This window comes from Fistularia commersonii, chromosome 4, assembly GCF_037954325.1.
Source record: "Fistularia commersonii isolate RoL2024-O1a breed Wild chromosome 4, RoL_Fcom_v1.0, whole genome shotgun sequence".
Taxonomy (NCBI): Eukaryota; Metazoa; Chordata; class Actinopteri; order Syngnathiformes; family Fistulariidae; genus Fistularia; species Fistularia commersonii.
The window spans coordinates 9,312,140-9,338,475 of record NC_141287.1 but is presented as its reverse complement, the minus strand read 5'-3'; the positions used below and the strand labels follow the sequence as shown (position 1 = coordinate 9,338,475).

The following is a 26,336-nucleotide window of genomic DNA, read 5'->3' as shown; positions in this document are numbered from 1 at the left end:
GTTGTATAGAGAACTTTTTCTTTTTCTCTGCTCAAGTCTTTACTTATCTATTCCTTCTTTTAGGCTGTTTATTCCATTAGGCACACCCAGCAATGCGCCAAACAAAGCTCATTTCCCTTCTCTGGTCTGTTTGAGGAGTGGCAGCCTTTTCCTGAGCCCACGCTGCCCTTTTCTTTTAATTAGTGAGTGAATATCACAACATCATTCTAATGCCAGGGCAGCATTCAGATAAGAACAATGTAGGAGGGTTAGTTTGCCTGAAAATACTCAAACTGACCTGCATCATAAATATAACGGAGAAAATGTGTCATTGGAATTTGGATAAGGTTTTTATAGGCACTGCATGATTCGTTTTTCCTCTTTCTCGCTCCACTGAACCCTGTAGGGAACCGTGAAAGCCTGCAGGCGTGAGAGGTCATTAGTGATGGCAGCCCCTGTGAGGACGCTAATGTTATGGTTGCTGTGACAAGCATGGCTGTAAGAGCAGCATTTTAAATGTTTGTCACGGCTGGGCAGGTACTGTCTTAAAGATTATGTAAGTGTCAAACACTGCTTTTTTTCTTTAATAACGATCAAAGATACATGTGTCGGTAGATACACTGGTCTGAAGCTTTTCAGCTTGACCTGTCCCTGGCCATCAGTGTCAAACATTGTTGATTCCTTGCTAATCAGAAATGCATTCATTGTCACCAAGACAGAAATCCTTAAGCCCCGCCCACAAGAAAAGGTAAAACAATTTACCACTCTCCACTGACTTTGTATTGCTTGAAGGTGTAATTTAAATGCCAACTCAAAGCAGATCAAATAAAGTAAAAATAAGGTCAGGTCACTGTGGGACTGTTGGAAGCTGATTTTCACTTAATGATATCCCAGATGTGTATAGTTGCAAAGGTGGTTTCCTCGCTGTTCAGATTTCACTACAAGGTCCTCTATCTTGAGTGTTGGTCACACCACACACTATCTATGTGGATACTCTTCTCTGCCAGCAAAGAACATGCAAAATTTGCCATTCATTAATTCTGTTGGGCCAAACTAAAAATGTGCTGAAACACGCAGGAAAATTTCAACCACAATGGGTTTAGTTCAACACCATCACCCTGCTGAAGAGCCGAAGATGCTCAATTTGCAGAGAAAACTATTAAAGCCAACAGGAGGACAGGGTCATTTATTAGTCCAGCTGTAGGGCCTAATTTCTTCATGGAAGTCACAGCGGGATATAATGCAGTTTATTTTATATCCCAATCAGAAAAAAAAAACATCCCTGCCTAGTAGTGTCAAGCAATGCATTTCATGACACAGCTCTAAAATGGTCAGTGACAGTTCTTGGAAATGACAAGCATTGTTGGGATAACTTGTTTCTGGCTCCAGCACTGCTCCAAATGCCCTCCTTAGTAAAAAAAAATAAAGTTAGCCATAAAATTGCAGAACCCTATGCAAACCTTGTATTGTTTTTCTCAGTTGCGCATGCAAATATGTATAATCAAAATGCGGAGCTTTTCTATCATGTCTGTTTTTAATGGGGCAACGGAACAAAATTCAGTCAAAATGATTTTCTTCTGGCTCCTTTCCTATTTCAGTTATTATCAAAGCCCCCCCCCCCGGCAAAAAAAACAAACAAAAAAAAAACAATTATTGCAATTGAATACAATTCAACCACTTTTGCTCAGTACCGTAGGATTTTTGGTGTGGAGCATTATAGTAAATTAAACATTATAACGTAGTAACAATACAATGATACTATATTATACACTAAATACTCTGACATTAACAAAAAAAAGTGTAAAAAATAATTTGCAGTCAGTAAACTGTTCATATAGCAGCCACAGAAAGATTCAATCAGAAAGTAATAGCCATTTGCTATTGCCTAGCACTGCTTCGCATAAAATCATCCTATAATCTGTTCTTGGTTAATTGGCCTTTTTTATGTATTTTATTAAATTTTTCCATGTAATTGAAGAGGTGGGGGAGGTAAGTACAGATAGTACAATAGCATTTATTGCACAAATTAAGAAGACAACAGCAGTTTGATAGTCAGTAATTCAATATATATGAATCTATTTCTGCTCTCACTGAAGACCAGACCTCAGAAAACTGCACAGTTAAGGAAGCCAGTCACTATCAGGCTCAGCAGAGGCGAGGTTTCCTATAGTGTCTAACGTTTCCTCATTACCACTGACCCATGCAAGTAATTAACACCTCAAATGGGATTTTGATTGACAAACCATAGCAGGTTGAGTTATTGACTTACAGTGAAGCCACATAATGGAGAAGACTGACAAATGTGTGTGCAAAGATTCCCCTGCTTAATTGGTTGCGTGAGTGAAAGGAGTCGTGGCAACAAAGGTACTTGTGCCAGAGAAAAAGCGAGAAAGAGTCAGAGAAGAGGAGGAAGAAGACAGAGGCCGTTACATAAACATTCAGGGAAAGTTTCCACTCAGAGAGACATGTATCATTGAATGCACAATTTCTTCCTTCCCCTAACTCGTCCTCCACACTAATGCATCTAACATGCCAAATACCATTTTACACTCTGTGAAGACGATGGCAGCTCAACAGTTCACCTAACTGTGACCACATCCCTTCTCAGGATGTGCATTCAAGTGAGATACACTCTGAAGATGTTGGGTTACATCTTGCATCATACTTTTTAGAATTAGAAAAGATGGTAGCCATTTTGAGATGTGGCAACATCCAAATGGATTTTTTTCTTTCACCTACTCCATCAATCCATCCATGTTCTACCACTTATCCAGATTTGGGTCAAGGAGGCAGCAGTCGAGGCAGATTGGCCCAGACATCCATCTATCCGGCCACTTGGTCCAGAGACATAGTCTGCACGTCCTGGGTCTCTCGTGGTACCTCCTCCCAGTTGGACATGCCCAGGACCCCTTACCAGGGGAAGCATCCAGGAGGCATCCAGGAGTTGTCTGAGCCACCTCATCTGACTCCTCTTAATGCGGAGAAGCTGTGGCTCTACTCTGAGCCCCTCACGGATGGCTGAACTCCACAACCTTGCTCTAAGGGAGATTTTGGACACCCTGAGGAAAAGATTAATTTCAACCGCTTGGATCCGTAACCTTGTTCTTTCGGTTACTATCCACGGCTCATGACCATAGGTGAGAGTAGGAACGTAGATAGCCTGGTAAATTGAGAGCTTTGCCTTTTGGCCCGTTCCGTCACTTGTGAACCAGATCCTGAGATATTTGAACAAAGGGCAGTCCTAGCAGAGTTAAACTCCCACAGTAAATGAATTTGACTTAAACAACAATGCGGACCAAGCTTTGACATCATGCAAACAGGAACTGAACAGCCCATGTTATGGGTTTGGTACTCCACACTCCCGGAGTACCCCCCACAGGATTCCCCTCGGGACATGATGTTCTCCAGGTCAAACGCACATGTAACATAGTGCTGGTCTACTGTTCCACAACAAGGAAGGAAAACCACACTGCTCCTCCTGGATCTGAGATTTAACAACCCAGCAGACCTTCCTTATGAAATAGACCTTACCAGGGTGTTCGGGGCAGTCATTATCATCTTCAGAGTAGAAAAAAGCATGGCCCCTTTTAAGGATACTTGTTACAGAGGCCTGAACCCCTTGGCCTCACCCACCAGATCAGGTTCATTTCCCATCAGAGGTGACATTTCATGTCCTAAGAGCCAGCTTTTGAAAGCAAAGGTCCGACAGCTACGGCTCCCCCACTCCGGCCACCATCCAGCTCAAAATGCACCCAAATCCCTTGGCCCTTCCTATGAGTGGTGAGCCCAAGGGAAGGAGGATCCATATTGTCCTTCAGGCTGTGCCAGGCCGAGCCTCATGGCTGCAGGCCTGGCCATTAAGCCCTGCCCCAGGGCCTGGCTCCGGGGGGTGGGCCTAGTGAACTCCATCAGATAGAGGGAAAATTGGGTCAGTTTCTTTCAAACATCAATTGAGGGTCTTCTAAGATTTGTCTGGGTCCGCAGGGGTGTACAGCTCCCGACACCTTAGCTTCTAGGGTCACTGGTAGAGGGGGATGCGAAATTAGGGGGCAGCTCGAGCAGGGGTCACTAACTGCTCTATGAAATATACAAAGTAAAGACAAAGACAGAAACAATGTCCGCCTTCAGTCTTTTATCCAGCCCTTTCTTTTGTTCTCAGACTGCTGGTACGTCGGGTTGGCTTTAGTCACTTAATCAATGCAATAAAAAAGTATTAAAATTGTTGGTTCTACTTTAATCATTACTGCATCTATGACTGCTCTGATACTTCCCAGTGGAATCGGTGTCAAAAGAAAAGGAACAAGGCCATCCAACACCTTGCTGAATTTAAAATCTAGTTCTTCTGCTGTTATGTGTGATCTCTTCCTTTAGTGTAGTTAACAAGCATGGTTTTCTTAAAGAAGGAAGAACCTGGAGAACAAAGAATTGTGTAAAAAACTATAAATGAATTGAGCAAGTGTGAGCAAGGTCTCAATGTTCAGCGCAGTAATGAACAGGAGGCTAGAAAGTGGATATTCCCTAAGAAATAAACCATGGACACTATGTTCCAATGTTGAAACCAACTGAATTTCAATTTAGCCTACCTCTTTTCATTCTAATCACCCATCTCCTGAATGCTCTCACAGTTGAATTATATTTTATTTTGGGAAAAACAAAAAAAAAATATATATTTTTTTTTTTCTTCACTTCAAAGATTGCATATTTGACATACTAAGAGATTAAACAGGAATAGTATAAAAGTTTCAACAATACAGTTACCTCAAAGCAATCAAACCAATGAAACCAATGTTTAGCAATCAAACCAATGAAGGGAATTCAAAGCACAAAGCATGAAAGGAGCAGTTAAATTTTACGTCTGATGTATGATGGGAAACAGTCCTACTTTTGATTTATTGGGATAATTCTGCAACTGATTGTGGGAGAACTAAATACACTGATGAAATTAGATTTTTTTTGTATGACACTAGTGTACTTGAGGTATGGTTGGCCATTTGATGCAAAAATGATCATGAATCCTCTCTTTAATCATGCAAAACTGACTCCAAGTGTATATGAATATCATTTAACAGGTCAACTCTACCATCATCGTTGAAGTGTGTCATATTTGACCTTTGACAATGAAATATTCATGATTTGTACGCTTAAACTGTATGTTTTTGTGTTTGCGCTTTGGCACATCAATGATTCATGAGGGGCTCTGACTGCTTCCCGTTACATGTCAGGGTTTCAGGAAATAAATCATCGTAGTGCAGCCATTAAAAAAGTCACTCAAGAAAGAAATACACCAAATATCTTGCAAATGAGGTACTGACCATCCTATGGAGTCAAGCTCAGTCTGTGCTTCACACAGACACGGTCAAGGGCATATCAACTAGTTAGCCAGGTATTACAGTTTGACAAGCAAGATGTCAATTTAAACCTGAAGAGATCATATTTCATGAAGAATTTGTGTGAAAGAAAAGTCAGTCCTATCACAGTCAATTCAATATTATTCATGTGAAACAATTTAGAACAGGTATCTTAGAGCACTGCTGACCCCTAAACCAAGGTGATCAAGTGTGTCTGGATACAGTGCACATCTGTTGGTCTGGAAGATGTGGGAGCGAATGACGGACCTGGAATAACTGTTCTTCATATTAGAGTTTAAGTTGACAGAGAGAGCAAAGGCCCGGAGAAAATTGTCTGGGAGACATGAGTCCCGCTGGAGATGAAGACCACATTGATTGAAAGGGAAAGAGCAACAAGAATTATTCATCTCTTAGGCGAAAAGAATTCTCTCCAGTTAAAAATGCGGGCTGCTGGGCAATGAATCAACCAGGCTAAACCTGATGCTGATGATTTTTATATTTGCAGAGGAAGCCAGTGGCCCACATTTCTACTGAGCAACACTGCACACTATAAAATTCCATCTGACTCTCACATCCCACTTCACCTCTCTCATTGAAAGGTTTTGCAACCTTATTCACCCAAAGTAGAAAATGTTTGATGCAATTGAGTGGTGCGTATAGAGTATCTCTATCCTGCTACTGGTATTCAAGTTCAGGACTGAAGAGGAAACATTATCAAGCCACCTTATGCATTGTTGCAGTTCATTCGTTGTCATGATGTGATCTGATCTTGATATGCGTGGATCATATTTATCAGCCAATGAACTGTTTTCTCTTCTAGCATCAGAAGTCAACAAATGCTCTAAATTAAATAAATATAAAGGATTTTGTTTCAGTACCAAACCATAATGTGTGCTGTAACATAGCCATAAATTAACAGAAACCCTATTAAACAATCTGAAAAGAGGCTAGAAAAAACTTCACAAACTTGTAATCAGACATGATATGCAGAACTCGGTTTCAAGTCATTGGGTAAAAGTTTTGAGTCTAAACAAACATGTTAGGACAAGATACCCCATAATGAAATTGTATAATTTTAGCAGCAATTGAAGAGACGAAGTTGGTAATATAAGACGTGATTGAAGTGATTAGAAGTGATTCCAATAATAGATTTTAAACATGTAAATATGGGACGTGCATAAAAAGGATAGATATGAACAAGGGGGCATAAAGAATCATCACTATTAGATAAGGAAGAGGAGAAAAAAGTTATATGACCATACTTTTGACCTTTTACAAAGTATAGACACACAACGTTAGCTGAGAGTCTTTGGAAAAAAATCCTGCAAGAGTTCCCAAAGATCCATTGTCATACTACACTACATGTTATATATTATTGTTATATGTCATATTTATTTCCTCATCAGTCCATTTCATTGTTTGTGACCCACTGGAAGTTGTTATGTTGCCCGACGGCTGCAGAAGTGAAGGACCAGCAATATCTCTCCTTCACACATTTTGGGTGATGAAGTCTGTTGCTGAAACAGATTGCTGGTGATATTAGCATATCCTGTAGGTGGTGGAGTTGTTTGCCATCGTGAATGACAGCTTAAACGTTATCCTCCTCTCTCTAACTACAGCTGGCTTCCTATATCTGCTTATTTAGTCTTCTCCTGTTAGCAGTTGAGGTGCTACTGCCTAGGAGACCACCCCAAAAAAGGTCTTAACAAGTGCATCCTCTACCTTGCAAAAGTCCTCAGCAGACAAGGTGTCTTCCGTTCCTTCTTGTAAAGTCTTGTTGTGTTACTTCCGTCCAGTTCACTGTAGAGGTGACCACCCAGGTAAAAGTAAGAGTGTTATGGCCAAGTACATCTACGTACATCCACCACCAAACCTTTTGTTTTCTGAATCTAGATCTGGAGGTGGTTCTTCTGGTGTCAGTCTGCAAAGTCATTCATCAGCTCTGCGTCATCCCCATCCTTACAGAGAGAGATCCTCTGCAGGTGACAGGTGGGGGTGGAGGTGGAGCAGGGGAGGGGAGGGCTGCAGCAGGACTGTTTGGGCAGGTCGAGAGCGTTTTGAAAACCAGAATAAGATTATTCACCAAAGTCAGATTTTTGAGTTTTCAGACAGGCTCAACTGACACAAGAGCTGCTGCTACTGGCAGCCAATAATGCTGTCCCAAAAATTAGTTCACTTTTTGTCACTTACTAATATTGTTATATATTAGCTATATTAGGTTCTCTCTTTTCAGATTAAACTTTTTTGAGTCAGACTGGTTGTTTTCCATGTTACATAGAGTATCTTTAATTCCCAAGCTATTAACTCATAGACAAAGACTGAAGGTTAAATCAGGCTTCCTGCGAGGAACTTAATATCCCAGCTATAGGCCTGCAGTTCAGCCACTTGTATTTGCATAGATGTTTTTTTAATGAGGTAATGTTTATAGCAAAACAATGGAGTAACAAACACCGGGAGCAGCCAGACACTCTGTCGTTTAAATTATTGGTGAAGCGAGGCATTGAATGCTGTAGTCTGAGAAGAATATTCTTGTGTCACACTGAGATACCGAGGTATATCAGGGTGATAAAACCTTCATTTGCTCCTCTTCGGAAGAGTTGTTGAATTGGACTTATTTTTGCACACGATTTTTAAATTTACGATTAAAATGCTCTCAATTTTGAAAATGTCAGTCATTTGCTTTATTGTGTTCTTTTTTTATTCAAGAGTGTGGGTCCACGAGGCAGTGTAGTCATTCCATCACCTACCAGAAATATTAGTACATAGTTTTAAATAACCTGGAGTAACCATTTTGAATACACTAAGGTGAATGCTTTACCAAAGACGGTACTGTAGCTCAGTGATTAGAACGACAGTGAAGGTTGATGAAACAGATTAGTATTCATTTATTGTAATCTTTCACTCTATTCATGAAAATAAGAGCCACTTAAAATTTCCTGTTTAACCTCCGTCGCCTGCCATTTCTGACAAAGCTGCAATTTGCCAACGGTTCTCATAATATACGATGAAAATATTCCTTCCCTACTTGATAATGTTTTGCCAAGTCATAAAAGACTAACCTCGCTCTTTCCATGTGTCTGTGTGAAGTGTAATGTTTAATAAAGTGTGTCATACTTGGTCTATGTCTGTTTATCATGTGTCCATCTTCTGCTCTCTGCCTGTTCTCAGCAAACCTGTGGCCTTTTATGGGATTGATTCTGTTTTCTTAAGCTCGGCCACCCGCAGAAAATCCCACTCTAGCGAAATACCACGATATTATGAATCATAGCATGACTTGGCATTAACTCATTGACAAAAAAAAAATGATTACATGTATCAAACACATAAATTGTGAATGAAAAAAAAATGAAAATCTTGAGCCAAAATTGCAGTGAGTCATATTCCTCTGAGCTACATTATCATTGCAGAGCTAAGAAAGCAAGTTGTTCACCTTACAAGCTGAAGTTTGACTGTCTCCTCACTGTGTTTACCCAAGGGCAGAGTGAGCGGTAGCAGGAATGTGTGTTTTGTGTACTGAGGGAGGGTTGCATCAGGGCTCCACGCCCACTGCGACACACTTAAAACTCAGATATATTCGCCCATTTTAGACTGAGATGAGCCATTAGGAAGAATCCTAATTTGCTTAATAACATGGAACCATAGAAAAACAGCCATAATGCTGCATCTGAGCATAGGTTTTGATAGCAGCTTTCCAAAATCAGATGCGTGACATTGCTGTCAATTAATGTAATGCAGCCCTGCCACGCCAAAAATTAATTTTTCATTGACATGGATTCAAGTCCTTGTTTGAACCCGTATCAGACTTCACGGATCGGTATGTGGGATTTGAATTAGCAGTGGCAGACGTAGAATATAACATTCACCCCTGTTTTATTTTGGGTGTATCTATTGTTCCTGCGTTATTTGAAACACAGTTTTTGCTTGTGGTTCCTCTGACACCTCGAAGTTTTTTGTGCAAAATCAGATGTTAAAACCTGGATGAGAGTTTCACTTTGGCTTAAAATACTGTTGTCACTAATGTCATGATGGGCCTTTGCCTGCATACGAAGCTAAAATGATTTCTGTGGGTTCATCAGTGCTAATTCATGCAAAGTGAAGGGAAGAGGCAAGAGAAGAAAAGACTAGGATGAAAGGGACGGTAATGAATAAAGACTGAAGGAGGCTGTTGTGCAGATCTCATCACTGCTTTCACTGATCATTACCAGGCCTTATTTGCACGAGCACTGGCAGACTTTTGTACCCTTTCTCAACACTTCACATGTACTCAAATGATCTCTGTTCTGATGGTCAGTTTGGTTATTATTGACAACATGAAAAGCTTTTCAGATGATTTTCTTTAGCAGCAGTTTACTCAAACACAAAGTGTGTGCCTGCGTGTGTGTTGTAAGACTAAGGAAAGGTATGAAATGGTTATGGATATGCTATACACTACCCATTATGGATTTTATCCTACATAATTTTCAATGTGTTCAGTCTGAAGGAAAAATATGGGATCAATCGGCGAAATTGCTAAATAAAGAACACAGGAACAGTCAAGGCGTTATGATAAATGCTGGAAGGAATAAAAAAATACATGTCCCATATTTCACACACCCAAAATGCTGTCCTCATGATGGTAAAGCTACAGTCACTTTTTTTCTGCAGGTTTCGGTCCATGGGCATCTGTTCCCATATGTGAATGTAGTCTGCTGGCATGCAGATCATTAGTCTTGTGAATTTTCGAGGAAAGGTAGTCTTTGGCTAACTGAGGCTGAGAAATATGGGTGTGTAAATGTCAAGCTTGCTGGCTAATCAGGGGGTTGTTAAGATGCCGCAGAGCTGTCAAATGTTCAGCAGCTAATTGTTCCTCTCCTTGTGATCCTGAGAACTGTTGTATTATTTTAATTAATGACACTGGAATAAAGACAGGTTCATTACTGTAGCAAGATGTCTTTTTTTTTTTTTTTTTTGCCAAACCCATTAAGATTTAGAAAAATGATTTATTCCTCTTTTTCTCCTTGGTCTTTTCCAGGTTGCATGACATTGACTGAATAAAGAGCGGTGGAATTGTACATTGAGATGATGGAAACGTGACAAGAAACTCAAAAGCTTGCAGAAAACATCAAAAATGAAGGCCTGCTGCAGAACAATGTAGATCCCTGTTCCCTCCATGTACCACCTTCATTAGGTTGATTTCATTGGTTGAGTGTAAACAGAAGGTCTGATGGAGGTGGCAGAGGATCTGAACCTCTCCTATCTGCTGGAGCATGAAAGAGACATGATACTAAAGGTGTTGCAGAAAGATGAGAAATTGCGGAAACGGGAGGAGAAAAGGATACGGTGAGTCCTCAGCTGTTAGCAATCAATCAACGTTTGAGTTCATTTATCTCAAATTGTTTTCACAAACTTTTGGCCAATCCTGTTTTTCCCCCACAGGAGGCTGAAGAACGAGCTGCTTGAGATCAAACGGAAAGGATCTCATCTGCCCCAAGAGTCAGGGGAGCGTCAGTGTGCTCGCTGCATTAAGACATTGGGACTGATCTTTGACCGTGGAGAGCTCTGTCAGGAGTGTCAGTTGCGCGTGTGCAATGACTGCCGTGTAACAACACCCAAGAGACGCCAGTGGAAGTGTAATGTTTGTGCCAAGATCTCGTAAGTGTCATGCTTGTGGCACTAAACAGTTTGCTGCTTTAATGAGAAAACCACTCAAAATGGTTTGAATGAGTTAATGAGACCAAATATAATACTGTGTTTGAGACCCTCTGGTACCTCAGTGCAGAAACAGACCCATATAACCAGAGAAAAAATAATGAAAAATTGATATTCACATTCTGCAGAAAATTATTCCACTGTTTCACAAAATAATTCTGTTGCGTTAAACTCAATTAGCAATAGTGAACTAGTGGATAGTCTTTTTACAAAATAAAAAAGGAAAATAAGGCTACAGCCTATGGAGTGTATGCAATTTTGTTTAGCGAGTATCTCTCTTATTTGAATCCAAATGTTTTGTTGAAATCCAGATTCTTTATAGATTTATATCAAAGATTTCTTTTGTTTGTTTTGTGCAAATTAACAAGGAAGTCGTCTGTGTTTCGGGAAAGTTAATTAACTTGAAAGAATCCCGCCTGGATTACAGTGACCTTTTCAGAACCTCACCCTATGTGTGGTGGAAGACATAACAGGAGTTGGCTAAGTCTGGCATAAAAGGGAAACAAACACACTCACACTGAAACTGTTTAAGTGCTCATTAATTAAATACAGAAATTATTGCATTAAAATAGCACCAGCAACAACATACAGTGCTGTGTTTATCTAGACCTTACAACCACACTTTGCAGGCAGAAAGGGGATAAAAAGAGACATTTCCAGCTCTGCTGCTTTGGCAATGTGAGGGACTCACAAAATAAAACTTGTAAACATAAACGCTCTGCACTTGGTCTTCAGAATCCATTAGATTTTACGACACCGGGTTTGTCCAGTCAAAGAATAAGTACCAGATCTCTGAACCGTACACAGAGTCAGCACTGTTGATGGAAGATGTGTTTTCAGTGAGCTGAAGATTGTGACAGGAGAATGGTTCCTGGAGGAGCGATCCAAGCGCTTTGAGCAGAAAGTGCTGAGCAGTGACGTGGTTAAACAAACAATCCTGAGCAGCCCGACAGGTTAGTTTCACCACGTATGTTCTGGAAGCCATAAAGAACTCCACACCTAATCAAACATGAATGAGAAACCCGACGGTTTGTGGCACTGGATTGTTGCTGTTTCATTAATCTTATTAATGCTTATGAATGATGTTTCTGAATATAAGTTGCAGACAAAAAGTCAACGGAAAATTTGTCAACCCCTGCTGAGTCAGAGAGGCCAGATACCCCGAAATCTGGTAGAAGTGCAATACACAGTGTTGTGGATGGCGTGAGGAAGAAAGGGTAAGTGTGAGTTCATATCCATGAAAACACACTGAGCAAATATAGGTGAGTCATATATTTTACAAGGTTATAGCTAAATTTTAGGGGATTTGAAAAATAGAAACTCAGAGAAGTTATATGAGCTGTAAAAGTGAGACAGAAAATGGAGGTTTGCCCTTCACATTATTATTCCCCTTATTCTCCATTGGCGCAGATAAAGACTGAAATCACAGAACATTTTTTTTAATTTCATTTTATTTCTTTTTTTATTTGTTTTATTTTATTGTACTTTATTAATCCCTTGCAGGCAATGATTAATCACAGCAATTTACTTTCATGAATCAAACAAGACTTTTTATCAGGAGTATATCTACCAACTGTTGAGCACCTGTCGCAAAAGACCTTGATAAAATAGATGTACTGCATAATAACTGTAATGTAGATTAGTGAACGGACTGTTTTGATGTGTTCGCGCGTGTGTGTGTGTGTGTCTGTAGAAGGATGAAGATTGATAAAAAAGGATACAAGGCCAAGATGAAGCCAGAGAACGGAGTTGATAGCATCAGTGTCAAATCTGCCTCTGACGGAGATACGCACAGCATTCGAAGCGGTCGCTCGGGTCTAAGTCCACGTTCAAACAGGTGTCCGTCATCCCTCAACAAACACATCCTACATAACACTTTTCACACAGTTTTTCTGCAAAACACAGAAGTACATTTAAAGAGTGAAATGAGCAAAAAAATGCTGAAAGACTTGCTTCATTCCAAACATAAAAAATTCTCAAACCGCCCATTTTAGAAAGCAACATCAGGTAAAGACGACCACAGACTTTGTCTCCAAATGATATTTATTCAGCCAGGATGATGGCTTGTGTCTGTATCAACCAAACACTGCAGCATTAAGTTCTTGACTCCCCCTGGAGGCTGGTGTTATTTAATCATAAAATCTGCCCGTCATGGTGGCAAGTCACGAATATTATTTTGGAGGGACAATTTCACTGGTCAGGGTTCAAAATTATATGCAATTCTTATATGGGTGATCATCAATACCTTTCCCACATATTAAATACAAATTTTTATTGCTGAACTTATAATGATATTTAATGGTTTGGTTACTGCAGAAACCATATTTCACTAAGCACTAGCATACTGATCACACTAATTGTTCTTTTTTTACTTTTCTAAACATTGCAACAAGGTTGCTAAAGGAGGGGGGCTGAGAAAAGAAGTTTTCCCATCTCTGGGGACGGATGGTCAACTGGTTTCTGTGTGTTTCAGGGGAAGTCCATTGGCTTTGGAGTCCTCAGGGATGGCAACAATTCCCAACAACTTGCGCGCACAAACTGCAGAGCAACCATTCACTCCCAGTGACAACCGGAGGGTCAGGGTCAGCAAATACACACGCACACGCATACAAAAAAAGTGTAAACGTACAAGGACGTACACACCCTGAGGCTGCATTATTCTCATCTCACTTCTGTACCTGTGTGATTTTGGGGTTGCTGGGAATTTTGTGGGTGTGGTTTGGGGTGCAAGGAATTCTGGGATTTTTACCTGGACTTGAGTGGGAACAGTTAGTTGTATTGCAGGCTTGTGTGGCCTGGCTGTGGCCAACAACAGCTATTGCTTATTAAACGGATGTTTTACCGTCAACCGGGTGTTTTCCCAGACTAAAATGCTACACTATCTTATTCACAAGGTGCATTAGTTATTGTAACAGTTGTGTCTTTGGTTGTAGCCTGATGGAGCAGAGAGTGTGGCCAGTTTACACTCCACTGACAGTGCTCCTGAGAAGAAAGCTGATGGCCATTTTGAGACAAACACTGTTGCTCCAAGTATTTCTGTGTCCAGGGCTTCAGTGTCTTCAGGTATGCCCTTGTAATTTTTTTTAGATATAAAATTTTATTTGATGCAATGAGACAAATACTGAATGAAAAATGTATTAAAATGTTTTTTGTTTTTTTTTTACAAACGATTCTTCCCAATGCTTTTTAAAACATAAAGCTTTTTGTATAACTCCTGGATTCCATTAGAACTGGCCGTGCTATGATTTTTTTTTATGTGAAAGGGGAGTAATATGTTAAAAATTGTTGTGTTATATCTTGTGATATCTGTTCATACTTGGTCTTTTCCTAGAAAAACCTTGTATCATCAATGATAAAAATAATACCACATCTTGATCTCCTTCCAGCAATTTTCAAATGGATAAATATTTTTGGTTTATTATTTCACATCTAACTGGTATTTTCATATAAATATGATGTGTAATGTTGTTTTGTAGTATAAGTTTGATGGCATATACTCTCCAATTTCACCATCTCATAAAAAAGTACTAATCAGCCAAATGGGCTTAACTTGCGGCTTCAAAACACAAAGATATAAAACCAAAATACACTTGACTAAAATCAGGGAGGGACAATGGCTTAGGTTGAAGGGAAGTTTTTCATCTTGCTTTAAAAGTTTCGGTGACATGTGAAGCAGGAGAAAAGCACCGAAATATTTGTGAAATGTCAGTCTTAAATAAATGAACATGTTTTATTTGACTCCTCAGCGCCTTAAAGTTCACAGAGTGTTAAATTGGATCTAACACTTTACTCTTGCTGCAAAGTTATTTGTTTGACCTGACCGGGCTTTTCTGTTTTATAACAGCCACTGCCTTTTTTCTAACCAGGGACTTCATGTGCCACCGTAGCAAAGAAACGATTCTGGCTTTCTGTCAGTGTTTCTTCCAGCATGGTATATGACACTACTGTGTGACAACAGCTTGTGGTGCAGTACGGAAGTCATTTCTGCCACCTTGTTCTGCAAACAAGAATTGTTCAAGCAGAAACCTGATGATCATTAATTTTCCACCTTTTATTTACTGTTTTTTTTCTCCTGTTTACTCTATGCTTGCCTGTTGGTTCCTCTGCAAGAAGTATCTTTTAAAAAAAAAACAACCTCAATCTGTTTTCATCTTCATCATCTTCCTGTGTCAGATCACAGTTGCTCAGACATGGACCTGTCAGCTCCTGGTTCTGACGACACATTTAGCCTCAGAAGCCGTTCTGTCCCCGGCCTGAATGAAACCGTAAGTGTATTAACCTTGTGCACCGTCCCCTCAAATCTGACTACTGTAAGGGCTTTGGGTCTAAAACACAGGCCTTTTTGTTTCTCAGTTCATGGTAAATCTCTCTGTCTTCTTCCGAAGAATTAATTAGCTCTGAATCTATGTGCTGATGAATTCACAACGATGCATCATTCACGGGAATGAATGTTAATTTAATCTCAGACGTCATTTGAAAGAGCATGACAAGCATCTAAAATGGCTATAGGCTGAAACAGTTGGAGGTTCTCATGGTGATGAGGAGTTACTTTGAGTGTCAGTTGCAGTTATGTTTCACAGAATCACAAGTTAATCGAAAACCCAAGGATTTTTTCCATTTTGACTTGCCAAAATTGAGTAGATCACCACACACTGCCCTAATGTATCTCATTGAGTTTATTGTTCTGTCCACCCACACAGATCAACTCTGTGGAAAACTCATACAAAGATACTTTGGACAGCTTCCCAGAGGCCATCTTGCTTTTGATTAAATCTAAATCTTGCCATTCACAGGAGTTTTCTGATGAGGATGTGGAGGAAGATATTGATGCTCTGATGACAGCTCACAATAAGACATCCGGCCGCCGCCTCAGCAGTGCAGTGTCAACGGTAACACCCGAGTTTAGGATTACACAATGACAAAACCATAGAATGTAGACACGATTGTCTCACACGGTCAGTTTACAGCATTACCTGAGTCAGGTGTGGTGTTGGCAGGGCTGACTGTGTCAATAAAGTGGGCCGCTTGTGTCAACTTACTTCCATATATTTTTATCTTAATTTGTAAGTACTTACAATGAAATGAACTTACCACCAAGACATTCGATATTTTCTTGGTTATACATAGATCTGCAAAAAAAAAAGTCAAATAAACAAAGATGATTGCAGTAGTTACACAACGCCCCTATTTTGCCAGGATTTTATACATTTCTATACCGTGTGTGCCTTTAGCCCCCCAAACATATTATGTAATTGGTATACTATAGATGAACAATAGATAAAGAAAGCTGATGAATATGTCTTTGGAGGTTCTCAGTCATCCAGGTAATGGTAATTTCTTGCCAAAGTCTTTTTCAACATGTCCAAGAGGCTTCTTCGGTTCATGAAGAAGCTTCTCGAATGAGAGATGACACGTCTTCAACTGAGGAAAATCAAGTCCACTTGCGACAAAAAGAAGATTTTGACAAGAAAGTCGGTGAACATAAAATGTGGTAGAACTGAAACGCCAGTATCACAAAATAATATGAGTTTTTACTATAAAAGGCTGTTTTGGATTGCTTTAAGTGTCACAATTTTTTTTTTAAATCAAATAAGGACAAGGAAGAAATAAAAGTTCGGGCGAGGAATACATTGTATTTTGTAACAGAGAATTATTCAAACTGATAATACAATGGAAGAAGATTTTATATATTCTTTAAACTTTATGGTAAATTTGCTTGTTAAATAATTAATAGTGAGCTTATTGTTCCTTATCCTTTCTTGTTCCTGTTAAAAAAAAAAAAGAAGCGAGAACAGATGAACGAATGGGCCTTTGAGTGCAGGTGTATTAAAAATCAGCCCAGGGGCTTGTGTGTGTGTGTGTGTGTGTGTGTATGTGCGTGTGCGTGTGTGTTAGCATGTGCATTTGAATGATTTGTGAGCTCTGCATTTATACAGACATCCTGTCTGTCTGCCATTTTTCAAGCCATATAATAAATGACTAGCTGGCGAGCATGAGTTGCTGTCAGCAGCACGAGCCAGAGAGCAGGGAGGTGATAAGGGACATTATGCAAATTGTTTAATGATATTTAATAATCTACAATAACTGTTCAACTTGCTTGGTGAAGGATTTGAATAGATATTGTAGCGAGTCACAAATGTTGGGGTTTATGTTGATGCTTGTTTTCTGTTTGATTTTGGGGTTGCTGGGAATTTTGTGGGTGTGGTTTGGGGTGCAAGGAATTCTGTTTTTTTTTTTTTTTTTACCTGGAATTGAGTGGGAACAGTTAGTTGTATTGCAGGCTTGTGTGGCGTGGCTGTGGCCAATAACAGGTATTGCATATAAAACGGACATTTTACCGTCAACCGGGTCTTTTCCCTGACTAAAACGCAACAATATAATGAAAGAGTCTCAGATTCTATCTTTTGTTGCACACCCTTCTATGTTCACTCAATCCAGAGGGAATGTTATATTGATAGAATTTTTTTTTATATGGAAATGTTTGGTCCAGACTGAAATAGGTCAGCAATTATTGGGTGAAATTCAGTGCAGACAGGAACATTCCTCTGAAGATGGAGTTCCTTTCCCTGTCAAGTAGAAGGTCATACTTTACTTTCCCAATGAGAAAGACAGAAAGAGAGAAGCACAGATTCCTTTCCAGAATCACCTGTCTTTTACATTATCAATGGGTTAATTTGAAATGTGCCTGATTTTATGAATTTCTAGCAAATAGCTGCAAAATAAGACATGTTACCAGTTTTTTTTAATATTCTTTTCTCTTAACCGTTTACATTGCATTCTTTGTATCTTGGCATACCCAACAAATTGGCAAATTAGTGTATCTGCAGTAATTTGATAAACAAAATGTTTACCTAGAAGTAACTATTCTTCTTCCTGGTTGCCTGTTTGTCCAGTGCACCCATACTGATTTCATGGCTAATTCCAGATGAGTTGTAATTTCTGTGGTTTCATCTAATAATCACCATGGTAACCATGTACCACATCTTCTGGCTGTGCTGGTGGGGGTTTCTACAGCTCCTCTTCAGGGGCCGTGGGTCTGTGCTTGGGGTCTGTCTCTTTCACTAACATATCAAAGAACAATTATCTCTCCTTTCCTTGTTTCTTCTCCATCCTCCTCCCACTTTTCCGCAAATTTCTTAAATGCATCCACTTCTAGTCCTCCACTCCTGGCTCTGAGAGGAGATGGGGCTACCTCAATATTCCTGACTCAGATGCTGAGACTGTAAGTCTCCCCTTGCACATTTCTGCATGCATTTTAACTCTACATTATGTCACATAACAATTATGTTCAGCAGCAAATCATAACTATTACAGATTATATGAAATTATATGCATAATGTGTGGCTTCATTCTCATTAAATTAATGAATATTGTCACAAGCTTGTGAAACAATGCACCTACTCCCTGGAGTATGTTTACCCTGAGGTTGAACCTCTATTACACAAGTCATTTATCACCCCAGTTCCCTGCTGCAAATGAATTAGTTTGCCTTACCAGAAGAGGACTCACAGTGGGGTTTGGTTCTTGCTTTGCAACTTCAGCACTCTCTGGACAGCAATATTAACATCAGTGGATTAGACAAGTGATATCCAGCCTTATTTTCCTGCACCCCAAGATATTCTCAAGATAAAATTGCTTGGTGTTTCTTCAATTGTGTCAAGTCTTTGTTTTTCCTGATTATTTTGCAGGTAAGCAACCTAGACCTTTGCAGTTAGTTTGATATGTGGCAGAAACACTTTTCTTGTTACTTTAGCAGTCAAGTTTGTGGCCACATAGATAATACAGTCATTTTTGGATGTGCAGGAGAAAGAATGAATTGTTTTACTAGAACTGTTTCACTAGAAAGAGTTTTTACTTTTTCCTTTATTACTTCCACAGAGCTATGCTAAGCAGAGCTAAGCTACTTGTTAGGGCTTTGATGCTTTTGTTTGTAAATGTTCTTTAGACCACTCATCATTAAATGGATTTACATATTTTGATAATATATTAAATATATAAAAATGGGGTTCGGAGCTCTTAATATGTGAATTTGATATGTTTCTCTTTTTCTATTGAATATAAAATACAGTAAGCCTTTTGAAAAATATAGATCACAACTGTCCCAGATTGAAAAAAAGATTAAAAAAAACAAAGGACAAAAAAGATAATTGCCACATTGACTGATGTTGGGGATAAGTATTTCCAGTCTTGCTTCAAGTTTAAAGCATGATACACTTTTATATGTTTTAAGCACTGGGACTTAAGATAATGTTAGCTTCTTACAAAGCAAACAACCGCTCCCACTTCTATTCCTGCAGAATAGTAGGATTCTCATTTAATCTATATCCTGAAACTGCATTAAGGATAATTATGTCAACCCCAAAGACTCCCCTCACCCACACTGAAGCATCCATATCTTCAAATGATGAACATGAATCTTCAAACTATCTCCATCCCTGTCTTGCACCAAATGCCATTTGTTAGTTTTTGTTGGTTCACCTTTTCTAATTTGACCCTTTCTCCCTGTGTTATCTCTGTCTGATCTCTTGTCCCTGCCTAACAGAGTAGCATAAACAGCATGATGAGCATGTACAGTGACACTGGTGACTATGGCAACGCCAGGGTGAGTGGTGAGATCCTGCTGAACATCAGCTACAGCTACAAAACTGGTGCTCTCAATGTCCTTGTCAAAGAATGTCACAATCTGGCTACTGGAGATGAGAAGCGTCAACGCACAGATGCGTAAGACACACACACACACACATGCAGATACACACAAGCCTCCAACGGTTCCAGTACATTAAGTTATGGATTTTCATTGTTGTTTAACCATTAATTGTTTCCATAAATACCCAATAATAAAAAGGCTTTCTAATAATTTTATTATAATTTCATTATTCAAGTCATTACAGAAACAGACTTGTACTTTCCACTTGGCCATACTTCGTTTGTTACCCTCACAATGCAAATACCGTCGTTGCAAAGAGGCAAAAAAAAGAGGCAAAAATTCTACCCCATCATGACTTAACGCAGAGTAGTCTTTATTGAATCTAAACCTCACTTGGCTTTGAGTTTTAGATGTTTTCTGCTATGATCAATAAAATTATAAGTTAATTAACAATTAACTTAATGAACTTGGGAACACAAGAACAAATTGTGATCTGTTTCTCTTATACGGCAGATATGTAAAGACTTACCTGCTACCAGATATGTCACGGCAAAGTAAGAGGAAGACGAGCATCAAGTCCAACACCATTAATCCTGTTTTTAATGAGAGTCTGAGGGTAAGTGGCGGCAAAGACCACAATCTCATTTGTTTTGTGTATTTATTTATTTTTTGTTTAAACTCCTTTAAAATCTCCATCTTGTGTTTCTGTGTTGGGTAGTATGTGATTAGCCACTCGCAGCTGGAAACAAGAACTTTGCAAGTGACTGTGTGGCACCATGACCGATTTGGACACAACTGCTTTCTTGGCGAAGTGGAATTGACCTTTGACTCCTGGGAGTTTGATTCTCAGATTGACGAGTGGTTCGCTCTGCAGCCAAAGGTATGAGCCGATATCTGGTATCGATGCTGTCTTCTCCAGAACTCACAAGTGTTTCAAAGAATCATGTATGTGTTTGTGTAGCTGGAGAGCAGCATAGACTCCACAATGCAATACAAAGGAGAACTGACTGTCATGCTGAAGTATATTCCTGCAGAGAAGAATCTCATGCTTCCTTTGGACCAAGTACAAGGTATATTCATGAATGTGATGGATATTTTTTTTTAGTGTTTGTCACTTCCAGAATGTAAAATTTATATATTTTTTAAAAATAATTAGACTCAGATAAAGATTTATGCTATTTAAAACTTTCTTTTTCCTGATTGCAACTTTGTGTATTGTTTTCCTATTACAAGTATCCCAAGATTAATAATAAAACATCCCTCTCAAAAAAGTAGATGTGTGAGGATCGGGAATCGGTATTGTTTGACTTAAATGAATGGTTAACTATCATCTGCCACATCTGCCAACATTTTTTCTCATAACAATAAAAATAAATTGATTGTCTGATCAACTGACCGTTCAACATGATGATTGTTTACTCTCGTAGTGAAGAAAGGTTTCCTGAAAGGCAAGAAGAAGAGTACTTTCACATTACCTAAAGGGGGCATGGTTGAACTGCTAGTGAAAGGAGCCAAAAATTTAACTGCTGTGAAGTCTGGAGGCACTTCTGATCCTTTTGTAAAAGGGTGAGATGCTCTTCGCTACATATGTAATGTTATACCAGCCTACTTGGCCAAATGACTGCACTGGAAAGTTGTATCGTTCTCCGCAGATACCTGCTCCCTGACAGCAACAAGTCAACTAAGCACAAGACGGCAGTAGAAAAACGCACAGTCAACCCACAGTGGAACCACACCTTTACCTACTGCGGCCTGCAATCGGGAGACCTCAACAATGTCTGCCTGGAGCTCACGGTGTGGGATAAGGAAGCTCTGGCCAGCAATGTCTTCCTGGGCGGAGTCAGGCTCGGAGCTGGCACAGGTCTGCGGTCAGATTGTTTGGTTACACTTCGACAAGGTGTTTACTTCTGTAGGGTCAGGGTCATCCCAAAATAATTTGGTATATTAACTTGTGTTGTCGTCTAGGCCAACATATAGAACACTGGCTTGAAAATATCCTCTTGATTGAAAACTAATAGGAAATATGTGCCACTGTATTAGAAGAGTATTGTTATATGGAAACGTTAATACAACATTCCGGTTCATTGAATACAATTTGTGTATTTGAACAATTTTCCCATGAACTGAAACCAAAAATGATCAAAAGGATAGCATGACATTCAGGAAAATATGCATATTTCTACCCACGCTGAATGAGAGGCATCTCTTCCATCAGCATTACATGCTTGGTATGTGCAGTTCAAGACAATGAAAATATAGGATACTATTATATTGTGTCACCAACACACTACGATACGGTATCAGTGCTACCTAATTTTGCTCTAATTTTCCAAGAATAACAGTAAATCATTACATGAGAAACTTGGAAATACAATGTTTGGCTCACATCTGTTAGATCCTTACAAAAACTGATTGTAGTCATACGCTGAACTCAATAAATAGAAGTTGTAGGCCCACAATTCCAAGGACAGCCACAACTTTTGAATGAAGTTGTTCACTGTACAAACATGAGATTTGTGTTGCAAGAATACTGGTATCATCATTCAAAATGTTCCCAACTTCCCAAATTTTGCTCAGTATCCTGCAAGAAAGAAGTGTGGGTGGGTTGTTAAATTAATATTAATCTGATTAATTTGGGGTTGTCTTTTAATTTTGCTTGTATTAATTTTGTGATAGTTGCATGAATGATACAAAAAGCCGATGTTCTTTTAGTCGTCAATTTATATTTGAAAATTTCATGATAGATCTGATTTTTGAAGCTGAATTATACGGGTTGATTTATCTTCTTTTGGCTCTACAGTTGTTCTAAGAAAATAAAACAAATAACAAATTTTTATCACCCCTCAAGGCACAAGTTACGGGAATGAGGTAGACTGGATGGACTCATATGGAGAGGAACAGCGACTGTGGAAATCCATGATTGAAAACCCAGAAATCCCTCAAGAGGGTACGCTCATGCTGCGATCCAGCATGTGTAAGCGTAATATATGAGCCAGGCCGAGCACAAAAGAAGAGAACAAAAGAGAAAAGCAGAACGAGAAGAGAACGGTGCAAGGCGAGAGCTGTAGGAGTGAAACGGTCAACAGACACAGGACTGAAATGCTGGGAATGGAGACAATCCCTCCTCTTTCCCCTGACGTGCTCTATTCAAAATTGTTACCCTGCCCAGAACAGCCAGTCATGCCTTACACACTCCCCTCATGTGCCCCTTTCCAAAACATGTAGTCTGCTTTTTATCGCTGCATATGAAAGATATGTGTTGTGTCTGATTTAATGTCCAGAATAAGCACACATGTGACTCCTGGTCTGTAGGCCTTTATCTCTGTGATTTATGTACCAGAGTCATTTCCACATGTAGTTACCACTGACAATGATCAATGATATTGAGACGGAGGAATTCCCTTAATGAGCAACTGCATTTTGGCCCGTAGATTATTCCCGTAAGGAAACCCCTTTATATCTTTCTATTACCACCTCTGCGGCCTGTCTTGGCATTGTAAGACTTCAAAGCAGGTTCAGTTTATTGTTTACATCCTTTTATTTTACTCCTCCTTTCGGCTCTCATAGATTTGCAGCGCTGCACCAGGTTGGACAGGCATGTAGCTCCTAGACAGTCACAAGCTAGATATTAGTTTTTATAGGAGCTCATGGAGAACAAAAAAAGGGAGCACTAAGAATGTGACTTCTGGACTTAAAGTCATGTGGACATGGAAAATATATTTCAAATGGATGTTAATTTATTTTGCCTTATCAGCACGGACGCTGGTGAGAACTGCCTCCTACTGATTGTGTGAAAATGGTTCATCTTTGGCCTGTCACTTCAATCCAAACAGACAGATCTTAACAAAAATTGACGAGCTTCTCAAATTTGTCAAGTTCATCATCCTTTTATTTGACTGATTTTTATTTTCTCAGGAGGGCGTCTTAGGAGGGTAATGTCAAAATTATATTGAATGAATATATTTGAAAAGCATTAAAGATAGTCATGAAATTCTCAGGCTGAATTGTTACTGAAATGTAATTTGAGTCACTTTTCACAAAGGTTCCATGATCAAAAACAAAATTTCCAAGTCTGCAATTTTTGGTTTAAGTTTAGAAGTTGAACTAATGATATTCCCCTGATCATTACCTGCAGCTGCCTTTAATAACAACCACATGTTCCTCATACTTACTAGTGAGATTAGATGGTGACAGGGTATGTGTCATATGCACTTAGTATGTCAATGTTTGCTCGAGCCGGGAGTGCCGCTCTTTGAAGGGAGCCAGACCCCTTGGCTCGGTTTCTGTCTGCCTATCACTACTCATCCTTTTTTTCTTTTGTGGTGTAAGCTTGGCCAGCAGCAAACCCCAAAGCTCTTGTCTCTCACAGACTGGGTGAATGACGAAGTTACCAAATTGGCAGGCCAACCATCAGTTTTCCATTGTCTGGTTTTCCGTCTGAATGAACCAGCGCAAACAACGCAGCTCATTTCGAATGAATTACATCCTAAATGAAACATCAAAACTAATTGGCCAGAATATCACACAATTGAGCTAAAGAGATGCAACTTTGTCTTTTTTCCTCATTATTCATATAAAGGGAAATTGATTTATTACATTACCAGTTTCAAGAGGGCGGGCATTTTCAGAAATGTAAGTACTTAGCAGCTGATTGGATGGACTACTTGTTTATCACCACCACCAGGAAGTGAGAGCACACTGCCGTCCTTGAAGAAAATCTTAGGTGTTTCTTCATTTGTTTATGTTTTTTAAGTAAGAAAATTATAACTCACCTTTTTCCCAGTTGCTTGGGAAAAAATAGCACTTCTTGTGCAGCAAAAATGAATAATATTAATAATAATAATTATTATTATTCATTTTTTAAGCCACCTTACTCGATACTCAAGGACAGCGTACAGATATATATACACACAAAATGCAGATTTAAAAGAAACTTAAAATGATAAAAGCAACAAAGTGCTGAAAAAAAAATGAATCTGGTTTTGGGCAGGAAGCAAGTAATGATAGAAATAAGAGGTCTTAGCAGAATTCCCATTGTCTACACTAAAGAACTGTAGAAAAGAATCCAATCCGAAAATGTTACATCATTAGTGTTAACATTATCATTGGAGGCCCATTATCATGCTGATGTTAGCGATTAGATTGAAGCACCATTGTGCCTATGAGCAACCTCACAATCGCTAGCATGGCTTACTGTTATTGTTAAAAAAAAAGGAACAATCAAAGAAATTAGAATTAAATCGTTCAAGTTGCAGCATCACAAAAGGTGATACTGTAATGTAGTCCACACTCTTGCTTGCCTAAATGTCATAATTTAGACTAGTTTCAATGTAAATCTACATAACACTGTATCAGTGTGACAATTAAACTTACATGGTATTAGAAGAAACAAAGGTAGATGAACAAAAACTGAAGTGAGATAAGCACTGATAAAGACATTATTAGCACTCAGAGGAGGCTTGTGATTTTGTGCCTGTGTGTTATAGAGTGAGCCACAGAGGCTGCCTCCATCCCAGCAGGAGGTTTAATGAGTGACAGTGACCTTGTCCTTGTTACCTTTAGCTCTGTGATCCGAAGCCCTGTGAGTTTCACAAAACAAATCTCCTGTTAAACCCTTTTAAACACATTTTTTCATGTGGAATGCTAATGCTTGTCCTTGTAGAATCCCATGCTCCAAACTCTCAAAGCAAACATTATAGTAATAATACATGGTGTTTACTGTACAACATAGTTTAGATAGAAACGTTTTATGTACAGCATGTACTGTCTCTGTTGTGTCTGTTTCAAGCATCAAGCGCACTATATTCAAATTTAGTGTCTATCTCAAATCTATAACAAAAATATTTTGAAATAAAGAACTCTTTCCATAACTTGGCTCTTTTTAGTTTTGTGTGAGCTCATTTCTATGTTTGAGACATTTTATGTTACAGAATTTATTTTAAAATGTATGCAGCAACTCCTGCATTTTTCCTTATGATTCTCTATATACAGAAAAAAAAGAACAGTAGACCAATATTTAAAATGCAAAAAAATATATTGATTCTTGCATTTTAGTTGCGGTAACATTTTAGCCAAACATTCTTTGTTTTTCATGTATTTCAACAATCGATTTTTACACAATGGCTCCTCATTATCCTCTATCTGCTTTGACAGCACCTATAGAATTTCTTTTAACTGCTGTCAGCCATTACGGTCACAAGGGCATTTTCAGTCTGAGTTGAACTGAGCAAGAAATCTGCTATAATAATTAATGACTATGTAGGCCTTTTTTTTTTTTATTTGCACAAGAAATCTATTCAAGTGCTATTTTATATCAGTTGCTAAGCTTATTAGATTATCTACTGAGAAAGGGTACAATATTTGGTTGTTTTTGTTTACATTGACAATGACGAGGCCAGAGGCAAAATAAAATCATGAACTGGCGGGATGGCACTCAGGCAAGATGCTGCTTAATCCTGTAATTTCTTTGTGAGGGCAGGAGTACTGGTTTGGTTTTTTGGTCTTGCAGAATTATGTTTTATACCAAGAAGTCAGGTGACCTGTTACTTTGAATGTTAATTCAAAACAGAAAAGGTATGTATATTGGCTACCGCAGGCTTTTTTTTATACCTGTAAACATCTGCCGCAATTGCAGCAGCTGTGCAGCCTTCTCAACTTGTTATCATTTGAAATAT

At 39.0% G+C, this 26,336-nt stretch overlaps 1 protein-coding gene across 4 annotated transcripts in view; it reads left to right on the top strand.

The window, feature by feature from the left end:
- The window catches only part of sytl5 (synaptotagmin-like 5), a 33,337-nt gene extending 7,805 nt beyond the window's left edge, over positions 1-25,532 (top strand). Inside the window, exons 2-18 of one of the 4 annotated variants that reach the window (XM_086145179.1) lie at positions 10,339-10,646; positions 10,743-10,958; positions 11,856-11,968; positions 12,115-12,232; positions 12,712-12,852; positions 13,489-13,597; positions 13,949-14,078; positions 15,189-15,280; positions 15,809-15,904; positions 18,172-18,237; positions 19,558-19,736; positions 20,176-20,278; positions 20,381-20,542; positions 20,624-20,732; positions 21,090-21,228; positions 21,315-21,523; positions 22,511-25,532. In XM_086145179.1, the coding sequence (XP_086001305.1) occupies positions 10,531-10,646; positions 10,743-10,958; positions 11,856-11,968; positions 12,115-12,232; positions 12,712-12,852; positions 13,489-13,597; positions 13,949-14,078; positions 15,189-15,280; positions 15,809-15,904; positions 18,172-18,237; positions 19,558-19,736; positions 20,176-20,278; positions 20,381-20,542; positions 20,624-20,732; positions 21,090-21,228; positions 21,315-21,523; positions 22,511-22,653 (2,241 nt within the window). In that variant the 5' untranslated portion in view covers positions 10,339-10,530 and the 3' untranslated portion in view covers positions 22,654-25,532. Of the gene's footprint in view, positions 1-10,338; positions 10,647-10,742; positions 10,959-11,855; positions 11,969-12,114; positions 12,233-12,708; positions 12,853-13,488; positions 13,598-13,948; positions 14,079-15,188; positions 15,281-15,808; positions 15,905-18,171; positions 18,238-19,557; positions 19,737-20,175; positions 20,279-20,380; positions 20,543-20,623; positions 20,733-21,089; positions 21,229-21,314; positions 21,524-22,510 lie in introns of all 4 variants that reach the window. The other 3 variants (XM_086145180.1, XM_086145178.1, XM_086145181.1) reach the window with 3 other exon arrangements.
- Positions 25,533-26,336: the final 804 nt, after the last annotated feature.